The sequence below is a fragment of the Hoplias malabaricus genome, chromosome 9 (genome assembly GCF_029633855.1).
Source record: "Hoplias malabaricus isolate fHopMal1 chromosome 9, fHopMal1.hap1, whole genome shotgun sequence".
Lineage (NCBI taxonomy): Eukaryota > Metazoa > Chordata > Actinopteri > Characiformes > Erythrinidae > Hoplias > Hoplias malabaricus.
The window spans coordinates 6,687,893-6,705,018 of NC_089808.1; the positions used below are offsets into that span (position 1 = coordinate 6,687,893).

The 17,126-nt window shown below is 38.7% G+C and overlaps 1 protein-coding gene across 1 annotated transcript in view; it reads left to right on the forward strand.

Moving 5' to 3' along the window:
* LOC136707272 (Fc receptor-like protein 5) overlaps positions 1-13,403 on the forward strand; it is a 30,036-nt gene extending 16,633 nt beyond the window's left edge. The window contains exons 8-14 of the mRNA XM_066681251.1: positions 1,833-1,869; positions 6,255-6,337; positions 7,253-7,528; positions 10,098-10,364; positions 11,823-12,071; positions 12,166-12,267; positions 13,327-13,403. Of these exons, the coding sequence (XP_066537348.1) occupies positions 1,833-1,869; positions 6,255-6,337; positions 7,253-7,528; positions 10,098-10,364; positions 11,823-12,071; positions 12,166-12,267; positions 13,327-13,376 (1,064 nt within the window). The 3' untranslated portion in view covers positions 13,377-13,403. The remainder of the gene's footprint in view (positions 1-1,832; positions 1,870-6,254; positions 6,338-7,252; positions 7,529-10,097; positions 10,365-11,822; positions 12,072-12,165; positions 12,268-13,326) is intronic.
* The last annotated feature ends 3,723 nt before the right edge of the window (positions 13,404-17,126 follow it).

Below are 17,126 nucleotides of genomic sequence, written 5' to 3' on the forward strand. Positions count from 1 at the left end.
TGTTTTCTGGCAAAATTGAGACAAGCCTTAATGTTCAATCATCAAAGTTCAAAACATCTGGAACTGTAACAAACAAGCCTGGACGAGGATGCAAGTGTATCTTGGCCCCACGCAGTATAGTAAGAGAAGTAAAAAGTTCTCCAAAGCTCACTGTAAGAGAATTGAATCAAATTGTAGCATCTTGGGGTTACGAGGTCTCCCAAACAAACATCAGGTGCTATCTACACGCCAAAAAGCTGTTTGGGGGCATGCTCATAAGCGTAAACGGGTGGAGTTTGCCAGCGGTACTGGGATTTTAACTGGGACCGTGTGCTTTTGTCAGATGTGACCAACATAGAGGTTAAGGTGAGCTGAAGAGGGGAGTGCATAGGAGAAAATCTAGGACTCTGGACGATTTAGAGAGGTTGTGCAAAGAGGAATGGTCGAAGATCCCTCTTTCTGTATTCTCCCATCTTGGGAAGAGTTATAGAAGAAGATTAAGTGCTACCGCGACTCTGAAATGGACAAGTGGAAAAGAAGATGAGCTGAGATGAGATTAAGTTCTGTCTTGTTGGCAAAATGAGGTTCCAATAATTGTGGCACACATAATTTCAAAACATTTTTTTCTTAATATGTGATTTTTTTCCCACCTAATAAAGACACTTGAGTTAAAGCTTAGAGTTTTCTCTTTTTTTATGTTGTTGACCTATATATTTTTTATTAAAGAATTTATTAGAAGCCAAAGAACACTTTTTAACCAGGGGTGCCAATAACATTGAGGGGCACTGTACATACACATATATCCCTTGGTCTCAGTGCTCCTTTGTCTGGTGTTGTGTGTAAATGTTTGTTTCTGTCACTGTGGTTTACTGATGTCTTCACCAGTTCACGGCTGTTTTCTGTTCCTATCCTAGTTTGTTCCTCTTTAGTTCTGTTCATCTTTAGTCTAGTTTGTTTCTGTTTATCTTGCTCATGTTTGTTTTCTCTGTTTCTTGTGTTTGCTTTTGTTTTATAATAATGACTCTATGCATGTATGTCCACCTCCATTGTCCTCCCTGCACAACCATGACATAATTAATGTATTACCAACCAACTTTTTTTTGCTTATTTAAAAAAAACCTGACTCGTTTCTCACAAAATGAGAAACTTTTACATCACTCAGTGTTTTATATATAATGTATAATATAATATTCACTGTATCACTGCAGTCTTCTTGCTGTAAATTTATGACAGTTCTTTACCGTGTAAGGTGTAATGGATCAGTACAATCTATTAAAGGTTTATTAAGCATTAATGAGACTTTTTTGTTTTACATCTCTATTTCTTTTAAAAATTAAACACTTAAAAATGTATTTTGTCTTGACCTGATTTTTGTCAGTGACTAAGAGGACACTTCCTGCGGTTTTTATTATAAAATTACTTTGTCAAGTATCCTTTGGAACAAGTATTTTTACAATATGAACTTTTTTTTTTTTTTCAAAATATCCTTTGTGATTTGAGCTTTTCGCACATCAAAGTTTAGGGAAGTGTTTAATTCTCCAAGTTTTGTGGCATGTTACAATGAGAAATGTTATTCTGGAATTGTCTTACACAGAGTGGTGAGAAATGTGGATTTTTCATTTTTGTTATTCATTAAAGGAGCTGTCTCTAAATCCTCTGTTATCTTCTTCCTGTAGCTCCACCCACTGCTTCACTGACTGTAGAACCAGAGGGAGATGTGTTCAGTGGAGACACAGTCACTCTGAAGTGTGAGATTAAGGATCTTCTTGAATGGACATATTATTGGGAGAAGAGGAATACACAGAGTTGGTGGAGTTATGTGTATCAGTCTGAGTCTTACACTGTAAACACAGACACTCTCACTATAAGATCTGTCACAGACGGAGATCAGTACCGATGCAGTGGGTGGAATTCTGACAGACGGATATGGTCACAGGGCAGTAAAACCTTTACTCTCACTGTGAAGGGTGAGTGCTTTAACAGTTCTTTTTTAATGCATTTTCATGTTTACAGCAGCAGTGCATTCTATGAAATCAGTCTATTAATGTTTCCATTGAAAATCTGAAGAATGTAAGTGATTTTCTTTAGAGTGACACGTTTAGTCGTTGTTTCAGTAACAAAATAATTTGCTATTTCTATGAATATCCCATAATACTTTACATTTAGGGCTGACTGATCAAAGGTAAATACTACAGTTTCAGGATGAACAACTATTGTACGCAATAAATAATGATGAAGTATTAAATGAACAAAAAGCACAACATTAATTAAAGTTGTAGAATAAGCAATGTTCCTAATAGCTTTCATAGCTGGAATAACTATGTTAAAATAATGTATGTAAACAAATAAAGTATATTGATATGAATAAAACGTTGGGACACTTTCTAACAATGCAATAAAAATAAAGAAAATTAATTTGTTAAATCTTTTTAAATTGTAACTGATGAATTTACAAAGAAAACATTCTCAGTGTTTTACTGATAAAATTAATTGTTGTGAATAGTAGTGGACAATAAAAGGATATCGATTTGTTTCGTGATTAACTTTAGTTCGATAACAATAATAAGTTATGGGAAATAGAGCTCAATAAACCTTCATTTCTATTCCGGTTTAACACAGCAGCTGCACGCTCTCAGGCGCGTATACTCGAGTTATTACGGTAAATGAACACAGGAGACCGCATGAGTGTGAGAACGTACACAAGAGTATAATAGGTTTAATTCAAGGGCTTGTGTGTATTAAATATATATATTAAATATGTAATAGTCTCCTGTTCACTCTGTATTTTGGGGTGTATTTTGTCTGGTATAGCGACCCCCTGCAGGACACAAGCGTAGAAATATTCCCTCACGCGCAGGGAGAATCCGGTGTGTTTTTCTTCACTCAGACTGTATTCTCCTCCCGGGAAAATGTTTTCCGTTTGCGAGAGAACTGTTCGTTTCCTGACGTGGTTTTCCTCACACTAAATTATTTTCTCCTCTCGCGAATTTATAATTGGATCTGACGCCATCAGGCTGCTTCTCTTCTCTTCTCTTCTGAAGGGCGGAACTTTTTCCACTCTGCACTCTAGACCCACTCTAGACCCACTCCCACCGCGTCCCTGACCTGGATAAGCAGTTACAGACAGTGAATGAATGAACCTGCGGAACCTTCCAGCTTTCCCACTGTTCTAATCCTTCTAATGGGTTAAGTGCAGTATGTTTACAGTTCAGCACTTGGGAGTTTTTATTTATTAATGTATTATTTTAAAACTCTTCTTAATCTATCTTTTTACTCTTTCTGCTTCTTTAAAGGCTTGGGGTGTTAATGCGCTAAGAATGTTTTCATGACACAAGACATAGATATCATAAAGAGCCCTTAAAGTCTCATGGTGGAAAAATATTATTTAAAGAGATTATTTAAAAATCCGTTTCCTCAATTTATTAATCAATTTCCTCAATTTAGTAATTTGCTCCCTCAATTTAAAAATCCGTTCCCTCAAATTAATAATCTTTTCCCTCAATTTAGTAATCCGTTTCCTCAATTTAATAATCCGTTTCCTCGATTTAGTAATTTGTTTCCTCAATTTAATAATCTTGTTTCCTCAGTTTAGTAATTTGTTCTCTGAATTTAATAATCTGTTCCCTCATTTTAGTAATCATTCCCTCAATTTAGTAATTTGTTCCATCAATTTAATAATCTGTTGCCTCAATTCAGTAATTTGTTCCCTCAATATAATAAACTATTCTCACAATTTAGTAATTTGTTCCCTCAATTTAGTAATTTGTTTCCTCGATTTAGTAATTTGTTTCCTCAATTTAATAATCTTGTTTCCTCAGTTTAGTAATTTGTTCTCTGAATTTAATAATCTGTTCCCTCATTTTAGTAATCACTCCCTCAATTTAGTAATTTGTTCCATCAATTTAATAATCTGTTGCCTCAATTCAGTAATTTGTTCCCTCAATATAATAAACTATTCTCACAATTTAGTAATTTGTTCCCTCAATTTAGTAATTTGTTTCCTCAATTTAATAATCCGTTCCCTCAGTTTAGACAGACATAACACAGACTATATGTTAGGACACATGTTTGATTTCTCCTGTCCATTCCTTATTTACTCTACAACCATGATTTAACAGAATAAAACCTTCTTAGTTCAGGTCGAGGAGAGAGCGAATAAAGGCAGAATTTTGAATCCGATGAGACTCGTTTTTAACGGAGCATTCAGCTGGAGGTGGGACAGTGGGCCCCTGTTGTGCGGCACATAGCCGCGGCCAAAATCACATCTCATTCTCAAGCAAATTATTCAATAAAATCCAGGTGACCTGTTTTTCTCATTTTTTACAAGAACGAATGTTTAAAAATGAATAAAACCATAAAAAATAAGCACGCTGTGTAGAGGATTACACCTGTCAGTGACACTGTAAAATTGCTTATTTGTAATTATTTGATTAACTAGGGCCTATTTCATAGGTGAATGTTTATAAGACTAACTTCTTCATTCTATATTTTCTGCAGCAAAGCGTAGCCTACTATACTTTTAATAAACAGATACTAGATGAAGGTGACATATGAAACCTGGAACTGTCCTTTTTCCACTGGAGTAGTGTAATTTATGTGAATATTAATTACAAACATACATTGCACGGATTATGTTATGGACATGATAAAGGACATGATAAAGTGGGCAATATTAGGTTCTGACCAGCAATAATGGACTCACTATTTGTGTAACTTTGTCCTTTTTAAAAAAAATCGGTGTCACAAATCCCCGAAGTGTCATATTATCACACAATGCCCCATTACACTGATGAGGTGTCATCATTTTCTAAATTACTAAATTGAGGGAACACATTAAGTCTCTAAATAATATTTGTCCACCATGAGACTTTATAATATAATTTATTTTAGTGCTTAAAAATGTTATTGTTCCTATGAAGTCTACTATGTGCACACACACACACACACACTGTGTATATATATAATATAAATGCATCTTTTGCTTTGCCCATTTTTCATGAGCTGACCTCATATATCCGTACACAACAGGCTTTTTTCTAAATTCTTGTCTAAATCTGTGTTAGTGAGCACTTCTCCCTTGCTGAGAAAATACATCCCCCTCACAGCTGTGGAATATCAAGATTATCATAATTATTGCACAGCTGTGCCTTAGGCTGGCCACAATAAAGGGTACTGTGGTCTTGCTTTGGGAAAATGCTAAAATTATTAATCCATATTCTTCAATAATTGCCCTGCGAAGGACTGGCGCTCCCTCCAGGGTGTCTTTCCGCCTTGTGCCCAATGATTCCAGTTAGGTTCTGGACCCACCGTGACCCTGAGCTGCATAAACGGTTACAGATAATGAATCAATGAATGAAACGAATGCTTCAATAACCTCTACACTGCAGTATTCTGTAAAATCCAAATTCCCTACACTTCTCTACTCAGCACAACTAATACTTCTATACATTTTAGCATTCTTACACTTCTCTAATCCATATCACGTTTTCCTTCAGTATTTTGTACACTTTAACATTCCTTACATTTCCTTTTCCCATATCCACTGTTTCCTCCCACAGTCCAAACAACACATGTTGGTAGATGGATTGGCTGTGCACTGTGTCCACTGGTGTGAATGTGTGAGTGAATGGGTGAGTGTGTGATGCCCAGCAATGGAGTGGCACCCTGCACTAATTTCCACAACAGAATTGTGACATTTTCTAATGCATTGCTACCTGGTGCCCAACGATCACAGCCATCATTACTGAAACAATACACTGTACATTCTCTGGATTCTCTTAATTGTTTAATCATATTTATGCTGTAGCTGATGAAATCCCTAGACTATTTGCTGTAACTGGATTGGCTGTGGGATGTGTGGGATGACAGGTGCCTTGACTGGACACGGTTTGTTAGACTTTGATTTAAAAGGAGCAATGTGATCAGGCTTTTAAATATTTGAAGCTGTGGAAGGCTTAAATGTTCACACCTGTAACAAAGAGACAGGCTTGGACAGGCTTCACTGATGCAGTGTTTTTTTCTTAATGAAACTGTCTCTAAATCCTCTGTTCTCTTCTTCCTGTAGCTCTACCCACTCCTGCACTGACTGTGGAACCAGAGGGAGATGTGTTCAGGGGAGAGTCAGTCTCTCTGAAGTGTGAGATTAAGGGTTATAGTGGATGGACATATCAGTGGGAGAAGAGAAAAAGAAGTGGATGGACTACAGTGTCTCAGTCTGAGTATTACACTGTAAACACAGACACTCTCACCATCAGAGAAGATTATGTCTCTAATAGAGATCAGTACCGATGTAGAGGACAGAAAACTGGTAGATCACTATCATCACATTACAGTGAACCTGTTACCCTCAGTGTGAAGGGTGAGTGATTTAACACTTTATGTATTTTCCTCTTTACCACAGCAGTACATTCTTTATAGTCTATCTATAAATATTTAATAGTAAAGTGAAGAATCTTCTCTTTACACTGACACCTTCAGTGTTTGTCTCAGCACAGGCTCCAGCAATATATCTTCACCACAATAATTTATAAATAACATAAATGCCTTGCTGTGAGGAGTTGGTGTGTTCTCCCCGTGTCCGCGTGGGTTTCCTCTGGGTGCTCCGGTTTCCTCCCACGGTCCAAAAACACACGTTGGTAGGTGGATTGGCAACTCGAAAGTGTCCGTAGGTGTGAGTGAATGTGTGTTTGTCTGTGTTGCCCTGTGAAGGACTGGCGCCCCCTCCAGGGTGTATTCCCGCCTTGCGCACAGTGATTCCAGGTAGGCTCTGGACCCACCGTGACCCTGAACTGGATAAGGGTTACAGATAATGAATGAATGAATGAATAAATACCTTGTTATTTTAATGAATATCACAGTAACACTTATATAGTGAATATAAAGTGCAGACTGACTAATGATAAACACTGCATTTATTAGAGGGAAGAAATCCTAAGGTACATTTTAAATTATGATGAACTGCTATTAAAAACTGCATTAATCTTTCAAACAATCAATCAGTTTATTATTTAATGATTAATTTAACCTTAAATTGTTAACATAAGATTAATTCATTAATAAACACTCAAATAGACATTTTATTTGTTTATTTGTTCCTTCATTATCAGATGTGATCATCTCTTCACTGTACACTTCAGTATCACAGCTGTACAGATGTTTACGTTGTGCATATTTCACTGAGGTCATAAGTGAATTGAATATGACCTCCTTTATGGTCATTTGAAGAGTTTTAGGTTGGATGCTCATTTTTTGTGTGTTATATTTTCATCAACAGAAAAACCTAAACCTGAACTCACATCAAGCTGTAAAGGACCTGCAGTGAGAGGACAGCCAGTGGTTCTGTTCTGTGAGCTGGGTCAGTCTGCTGGATGGACGTTTTACTGGTCCAAACACACACACAACCCTGAGAATGAGATCAGCACTGAAACACACTCCTACACCATCAGCTCAGTCAGTGACTCTGATGGAGGACAGTACTGGTGCAGAGCTGGGAGAGGAAACCCTCTCTACTTCACCCACTACAGTGATGCACTCTGGGTAAACGTTACTGGTGAGTCAAACACTGTCTGATAAGACAGTGACACGGACTGTATAGTAGTACCATATTGTTACATGATGGGGCACGGTGGTGCAGCAGGTAGTGTCGCAGTCACACAGCTCCAGGGACCTGGAGGTTGTGGGTTTGAGTCCCACTCCGGGTGACTGTCTGTAAGGAGTTTGGTGTGTTCTCCCCGTGTCCGCATGGGTTTCCTCCGGGTGATTCGGTTTCCTCCCACAGTCCAAAAACACACGTTGGTAGGTGGATTGGTGACTCAAAAATACTGGAATATAAATACATTTGTTTGGTTCAGTTGCCAGGTTTCACTGAGGCTTTGAAATGTGTCTCTGTTTAAGAGAAATGATTTAACTTTATGTGCAAATAATGTTCCGAGGCTTTAAAATTTGGACTTGTGAAGACAGTGAAGAAAAAAGCAACGTATGTGAAGCAGACCACAGAAACAGAGGAGCTGCTGTCTGAACACAAACACACAACAGCCCTTCTAATATTTATAATATATTGACATATATTTTGAAGCCTTTACCATTTCCATTTTATCGCCTACTAGTAAAATATTTCTCAAGCTTTTGTGCTGATACGTGCATTTTCCTGTCACGCGTTCATTCCCAGTCTTTATTTTTTTGTTTTTCAAGTTTTAAAACAGTTGTGGACATTGTGTAAAAGGTACATAAATGTAAATAAAACAGAATGCAATAATTTGTAAATCTCATAGACGCATATTTTATTCACAATAGAAAACAGAACACAAGTGAAAGATTTGACCATTTCATGAAATGTATTAACTCATTTAGAATTTGATGGCAGCAGCAAAATAAAGAATTGGGTACAGGGTCATGGCAGCCACTGTGTAGCATCCCCTCTTCTTTTAACCTCAACAGTCTGTATAAATCTGAGAAGCGAGGAAATCAGTAGCTAGAGTTTTGGCAGAGACTGCTCCCTGGGAGTCAAGGTGATTGGCAGCTCCTTGCTCTGACTGTGTGTGTGTTCGTGTGTTCACTACCACAGATGTCAAATGCATGCATTCATTCATTCATTATCTGTAACCGCTTATCCAGTTTAGGGTCGCGGTGGGTCCAGGGCCTACATGCACATTCACGGACACTTTTTTTTTTTTTTGAGTCACCAATCCACCTACCAACATGTTTTTGGACTGTGGGAGGAAACCGGAGCACCCAGAGGAAACCCACGCGGACACAGGGAGAACACACCAACTCCTCACAGACCGTCACCCAGAGCGGGAATCGAACCCACAACCTCCAGGTCCCTGGAGCTGTGTGACTGCAACACTACCTGCTGCGCCACCGTGCCACCCGTGTCAAATGCAGAGAAGTAACTTCCCTCTGGGGATCAATAAAGGTGTTTCTACTTCTTTTTCTAAATGTTGTCTCCGGTTTCCTCGCAGAGACCAAAAACACACGTTGGTAGGTGGATTGACTACTCAAACTTGTCCATAGGTGTGAGTGTATGCATGAATGTGTGAGTGTGTGTTGTCCAGCAAAGGACTGGTGCCCCCTCCAGGGTGTGCTGCCACTTTGCACCCAGTGATTCTGGGTTAGGCTCTGGACCCACTGGGACTCTTCTTTTGTGAAGCCATGTTGTTGTGATGGATGCAGCATGTGGTTTATCATTGTCTTGCTGAAATATACAAGGCCTTCTCTGAAAGAGACGTTGGTTGGATGGGTGCATGTGTTGTTCTAAAACCTCTCTACACTGTTCAGCACTGATAGTGCCTTTCCAGATGTGTAAGCTGCCCATGCCATAGGCAACAGTTCAATCCAAAACCATCAGAGATGCAGGCTTTTAAAATGTGTGCTGATAAGAGAGGAACCATCCAGTAAGTTATCAAGTCACAGACTCAATTGTTTCCAAAATTAATTTCAAATTTTGGTTTCTCTGACCACAGAACTGTTTTCAAATTTGCCTCAGTCCATTTTAAACATGTTTATAGGCCCAGAGAAGCCAGCAGTGTTACGGGATCATTTTCTTATTGTATCACTGCTTTTTTGCATGATACAGATTTAACTCGCATTTGTGGATTGCACAGCGAACTGTGATTACAGACAGAGTTCTGGAAGCGTTCCTAAGCCCATGCCATGATTTCCAGGACAAAATCAGATCTGTTTTTAATGCACTGCCTAAGGGCACAAAGATCACCAGCATCCAGTATTTACCATCATCTTGTATTTTGTGCCCCTGTCACAAACTTTTCTGAGAGGTGTTGCTACCATCAAATTCTAAATGAATGAATATTTTTCATGAAATATTAAAATGTCTTTCAGCATCTGTGTTCTACTGTGAATGAGATACTATGAGATACGCAAATCCATGCATTGTGATTTTATACAGCATCTACTTTTTTTTTTTGCCAATTTTTGTCTCATAAACATGGCGATGCCTCTCTAACAGCAGCAAGTGATATAGATCCACTTACAAGATCATTGACTCTGTTTTAATTTGAAATGTATTTAATAATGTGCATGTATCTGATATGGTCTTAGTTCATTTGTACAGCATTTATCAAGAGTATGTTTAGCAGCTTGTTGTATCTTGACTTTTTCAGCAACATCTCAAGGCATTTCTCTGGTGGTCAGTCCCAACAGAACTCAACACTTTACTACTGACTCTTTCTCACTGAGCTGTGAGGGACAGAGGGACTCTACTGGATGGAGAGTGAGACGATACACACACAGTGAGAAGGTGTCAGATTGTTCATCAGTTACAGGATCTACCTGCAACATCAGCTCCCTCTCCACATCCCACACTGGAGTGTACTGGTGTGAGTCTGAATCTGGAGCAGGCAGTGAACCTCTCAACATCACAGTGCACAGTGAGTCTAATTTATTCTTGCTACTAATAAGAGTGCAATATCTAGTCAGATATTTTAAAGATGTAGTAATAGCTCATGACCAGTTAAATATAGTACTCAAACAGTGCATATAATTATTATTATTATTATTTTTTTATTAAAAGTATATCATGAATAGGAGAGTTTTTATTCTGGGGGCGGCACAGTGGTGCAACATGTTGATGTAGCCACACAGCTCCCGGGTCCTGGGGTTGTGAGATCAAACCTTGCCTTTGGGTCACTGTCTGAAATGTTTGGTGTGTTCTACCCCTGTCAGCATAGGTTTTCTCCAGGTGCTTCTGTTTCCTCCCAAAGTCCAAACATACATGATGTTTTTCATTCATCCATTATGTGTAAGTGCTTATACAGTTAAATCCATGCATGCATATATCAGCCCACCCGGAAATATTGGGCGCAAAGCAGGGATACACACACACACACACACACACACCCAGTCGCCAATCGACATACCAACATGTGTTTTTGGACCGTGGGAGGAAACCCATGCTGACATGAGGAGAACACACCAACCTCACAGACAGTCACCCGGAGCGGGACTTGAACCCACAACCTCACCCCTGGATCTGTGTGACTGCGACACTACCTGCTGCACCACTGTGCCGCCCAATACATGATGTGCAAAAGGGAATTAAGGACACAAAAAAGAAAAAAAATGAGCAGAGATCTCAATTGAGATGGTTTCAAACTGGAGGAAGAGATTTCCAAAGTTTGGGGACAGCAATGCTGAAAGATCTACCACCCATAGTAGAAAGTCTAAAAGAACACACAGTAAGATGTCAAGAGTTAGAAGATCAACAAGAGGGACAGTATGAAGAAATGAAATCAGAGAGATATGTAGGATCATTATTTTAAATTAAGTTTGCTTTTGATTTAACAAATCCATACAATCGAGAGATTATCTGGAAGCAAACTTTGTTCTTCACACACGCTCAATGCATCTACTACTTTTTAGAAAAGAAAATTGACTTGTACTGTATTTGTGTGTTTATATTTATTGTAATTATATATAATTGTATCCAACACTAGGTTAGGAGATACATAACGTAAAATAATAATAATCTTAGGTGTCTATGAGATTTTACACTACTGTGGGTGGCCTGGCTGTGTGAAGTTGTCCTAGTTGTGAGTGTGTGGTGCCTGCGATGGTGTTTTCCTGCCCTGTGCCCAGTGATTGTGGGCAGGCTCTGGATAAATCACAATGTTTAACAAGATGAAGTGGTTACAGAGGTAAATGGATGGATGAATAAATGAGTGAATGAAGGAATGAATTTTCATCCTATCCCAAAAGAACATATTCTGTGCTTTATTCCAGTGATCAAGGTCTCTGTTGTAAAAGGGAAAAATGTCTTAAAACTATCATTTCATTCACATTCCTTTCAACACAATTTACCCCAAATCATTCTTTAAATGTTCCTACAGATGGTTCTGTAATCATGGAGAGTCCTGTTCGTCCTGTGACTGAGGGAGACTCTCTGACTCTACGCTGTTTATATCGTGACCCAAAGCCCTCAGTCCACACAGCTGATTTCTATAAAGATGGATCACTCCTCCAGACCCAGACTACAGCAGAGATGACCATCCACACTGTGTCACAGTCAGATGAAGGTCTCTACCACTGTAACAACTCACAGAAAGGAAAGTCACCAAAGAGCTGGGTCTCAGTCAGAGGTTTGTAGCTTTCAACATGAAACATTTTAATAAAATTACACTTTTACAGTCATCTATATTCACTGGTGTGTTTATTTCTGTGCATCTGATTCAGGAGCTTCGTTCTCAGTGTTGGGAGTGCTCAGTAGTGTAATGGCAGTGATCCCATATATACTGGTGTCCATCGTGCTGGGAGTCAAATGCTACAGAGCTCGAGGTATGAGCTCAGTCTTCCTGTAATCATGGGCAGACTGAATTCTTTTGGCATTTTAACTGAAATGTTCACTTATCATCACTTCACTTACAATTTTGTGTAATATTATCCTTCTGTTGTCACTGATTAACCTCCTAAATACACAGTACTATTCATAAAAATGACATATTTAGAAGACTGGCCTACAACAGAGACCAATACAGCTTTATAAAAAGTTAAAAAATAACTACATTTAATTATAAAAGTGTCAGGACCGGGCGGACTGACGGAGGTGGATGCTATAACACAGTAACTATTTATACAAAAGACAAAACAGACAGACTTGGATAACTTCACAGGAAACTTGTATAAAGAAAGACCATGACAGAGTGACTTGGACACAGAGAAACAGCTAAACCTAAACAGGGGAAGCTAAACAGACAGAGAGCAAAACAGACAAACCTAGACATGGAGAGCTAAACAGAGAAGCCTAGACTACAAACCTAGACCTAGACTAGTGACAGGGGGAAATACTGACAGACCAGAGCCCGGGAAATGCTAAAAGACAAACCAAACAAGTACATGAAGCACAAGGAAGGAACAGACAGACCAGTCTGACATACAAAGGGAAGCAAATTGAAAAGCTAGGAACAAACAGACAAGTGAAAGACGAGTGAACGTCCAACAAAGAAAGACTAAGACAAAGGAACTTAAATACACACAAAGACACCTGAGACAGATAACGAGGGGGCAGGATTACAAATGAGACACAGATGAAGACACTGACGAGGAGGTGGAACTAAGGCAGGACTAGGGCGGAGACATGAACCATAATAAACAGAACCATGTGCTCTTGCACATGGTGGGAAAACAGAGACATGACAGGACCAGGGCGTGACAAAAAGCAATGAAAAATATGAGAAATGTCCATACAGAAGGTTATTAGACAGAGGTGGTCTATTGTTCAGTGTATGTATTAGATTTTATTATATCAAAACTGTGCGTGTATTATATATAGCTTAGGTTTGTCTCTGTAGTAACACATTAAACTAATCCAATGTGGCCTTTTTGTGTATGTCACAGCTAAACCTGCAGATGAAGATGAAGAAGTTGAAAACAACAGAACAGAGTAATCAGAGAAAACCCAGAATATATCTGAGAATTTTGAAAGTTTTGTTTTATTTTTGTACGCCACATTTATGTACTGGAATAGCAGGTTTCGTTATCTAGTGTCAGTGAGTGAAGTGAGTTATTAGAAATGAATTATTATTTTTGATAAGATGATTAACTCAGGTTTTCTCCTTGCTTTGAGAAAGGTGTTTTTCTTGGTTTATTAATATGAAGTATGAAAGCTTTTTGTATAATTAGATTATTTTGAAATATATTTTTTATCATTATTATAATTTGCCTATTCAATGTTTAAATTTATTTTATTATTTTATGTCTTTTATTACATTTTATTTTATTTCACTTATTATTTTAACCATTTATGTGCAGCACATGAGATAAGAAAAAGGGAGATAGCAAAAGCATATGCTCAGTATAATTAAATGTAGTTATAATTAAGCAGTTACTAAAATTGTTTTTTCTATTGAGTAATTCATTTTATTCTTAAATATACTTTGTTAAAGGTTTACTCTTACATTTTATTATTGTTTTTTATGTTTTTATGTGACATTTTATGTTTCTTATTTACATCTATTTATTTTATTTTTTTTTTTTTACATTTTTTAGTCCTTTACTTTTTGGTGGCATGTCAGCCAAGACATCCCTGTTATCAAGGGCCTTCAGCAGTTCCTGGCTATTCTCATTCACTCCAGGGTCCTTGCCTCTGTGGTGCTTTCCAGCTACCTCAGTGGGGAATTGTAATCTGAAACCCCAAACACATTTGGCACTGCCTTCTGAATAGGAGGTGTGTCTTTCTGGTTAAGGAATTCCTCAAAATGCACAGAGTTCTCTACCAGCATTTCCCAGAAAACCCTGACTACACGTTTGGGCCTCCCAGGTGTGTCCTGCAGTTTTCCCTGCCGTCTGATCCAACTCATCACCAGATCAGTTGACAGCTCAGCCTCTGTCTTTACCTGTTGGGTGCATAACACACCATAGTCAAAGTTTTACTCTCTGTGAGCCAGGATGCATTGGGGTGACTCTTTTATTTACTGGGACAAGCTCCAGCTGTATGGCTGCCAGCCTGGTACTTCTGAGTACCCCCAAACCCGCCTGGTACCGCTCACCCTGTGCAGCTCCTGTAGGAAAAAAATATCGCTTTTCGAGGGGGTTGGTTCCAGAGCCCACATTGTGTGTAGAGGTGAGTTGAACTATAACTAGTTGGTACCTCTCAAATTCCTGCACATGTTCCAGATCCTTCCCCCACAGTGAGGTTACATTCCTTGCCCCAAGAGTCAGTTTCCCAGTTTGTTGACAAGGTCCATGCCACCAGGGTCCCAATCACCACCACCCTGTACTGCACCACACCCTTACCCTGGACCTTGGCGATGGTGGGTCCATATGTCCCTCCCATATTGCTTTTTTGGGCTGAGCCCAGCTGGGTTACATGGGCTGCCTTGCTCTAAGGGTAGGTCCCGGTGACCCACAGCTCCCAACAATATAGCCCTGGATGCCATTAATCCACACAAGCACTCCCACCATGACAAGGCCCAAATCCAGAAAGGGTGTAACTTATTTTATGCAAATTTTGTAATGTTTCTTGTGTTACATTGATTTATTCCACATTAAATTTTGGTGAAACTTTATCCCTTTGTTCTAAGATCATTAAATTTAAGCAAATATTCTGTATCTGATTTAGTTATTATTTAAAGTTAATGTTGATTCCTGCAGTTTTAATTAAAGAGAAATGCTTAAGCTGAAGCTGTTGTGTGCAAATATTTTTCCTTTTACTCCTGGAATATGGAGAAATTAGATGTTAAAATTAGTTCTCTAAATGGTTAAAGGCCCTGGATAGCAAAATTTGTCCAGCATATGTTATTTTATTATTTTAAGTTCTGGTCTGGTGTCTTGGGCACAAACTCAAGTTTCCCCTTGATGCAATGACTTCAAACATCTCATTGTTCCATGTTCCCGTACATACAAAAATATACACACAGATACCAACTGCATTCTGTTCTAACTGCAGCTGGTAGTGTAGATAAGGCTTCCACACCTCTTTGTATTTCAGTAATTTTGTGAAGTCCTAATATTTTGGTCAGAACATCTCCATCATCAGTAGGTCTTGTGGGGTGTTCCTCGTATGCAATGGTTAGTATTTACCAAAAGTGGCTTAAGGAATGACATCCAGTGAAATACCGGGTCACAGGCAACCAAAGCTCACTGATGCACTTGGGGAGTAAAGACTACTCCATCTGGTCCAAAGCCTCCACAAGAGCTACTGTAGAACAGACTGATGAATAAGCTAATGCTGATTCTGAAAGAATGTTCTTGGAACACACATTGGATCGCAGCTTGTACTACAGTGGGCTTTGGGATCAGACCAAATTGGCTATTAATGCAGCTCATTAATTCAATTTCTCTGCCACAGGAGGTAAGATAATAATAATAATAATAATAACAAAAAAAGTGGAGAAGTAAGAGGAAGGTGAAATACAAAGTCAAATCCTAATCCACCGTCCTTGAATAAATACTGACACAACACAACCACTGCAAAACATTTAAACTCATATTAACTGGTAAATCCCACGTGAGTAGGGTTGGTTCCTCTAATGTTGGTGGTAAATCAATTGAGCAGAGTTTTCTTGAAGGAGGCAGAGAATACTGGTGCATCTCAATAAATTAGAGTATCATCAAAACGTTATATACAGTGGTGGGACAATGAAACGGAAACACCTGGGTTTAGACCACAATCATTTATTAGTATGGTGTAGGGCCTCCTTTTGCGGCCAATACAGCGTCAGTTCGTCTTGGGAATGACATATACAAGTCCTGCACAGTGGTCAGAGGGATTTGAAGCCATTATTTTTGGATGATAGTGTCCAGGTCACTACGTGATGCTGGTGGAGGAAAACGTTTCCTGACTCGCTCCTCCAAAACACCCCAAAGTGGCTCAATAATATTTAGATCTGGTGACTGTGCAGGCCATGGGAGTCGTTCAACTTCACTTTCATGTTCATCAAACCAATCTTTCACCAGTCTTGCTGTGTGTATTAGTGCATTGTCGTCCTGATACACGGCACCGCCTTCAGGACACAATGTTTGAACCATTGGATGCACATGGTCTTACTGGCGCAATGTGCAATTAATGAAGATTGGCCACCAGGCTGCTCCAATTTAGCAAGAAAACTCCCACACTACAATGACAGGTGTTTCAGCTTCATTGTCCAACCCCTGTAGATTCATTACAAACAGAGTGATCCATTTCAAGCGTTTATTTATTTTAATGTTGAGGATTATGGCTTAAAGCCAATGAAGATCCAAAAGTCATTATCTCAGAAAATTTGAATATTATATAAGACCAATTTACAAAATGATGTTTAATACAGAAATGTTTTCCTACTGAAAAGTATGTGCAGTAAATGCACTCAATACCTGGTCAGGGCACCTTTAGCATTAATTACTACATCAGTGCGGTGTGGAATGGAAGCGATCAGTCCTTCACAGGGTGTTGAAATAAATTACTGAAATAAATTAACTTTTATATGATATTCTAATTTACTGAGATTCATTCTACTCTTGTTGAAAACTCAGTAAATCATGGATATCATTTTAGGGGTTGAGTAGAAATAGCTTCACTGAACTGAATATGACTTTTGTTTGTATTTCTCTGTTAATCCAAGGCCTGCTGTCACTGGCTGGGATCAATGTAAAGATTCATGTTGCACACTATATGCCATTATTTAACTGGACAGGTTTTTGGCCCCATCTCTGTGAAT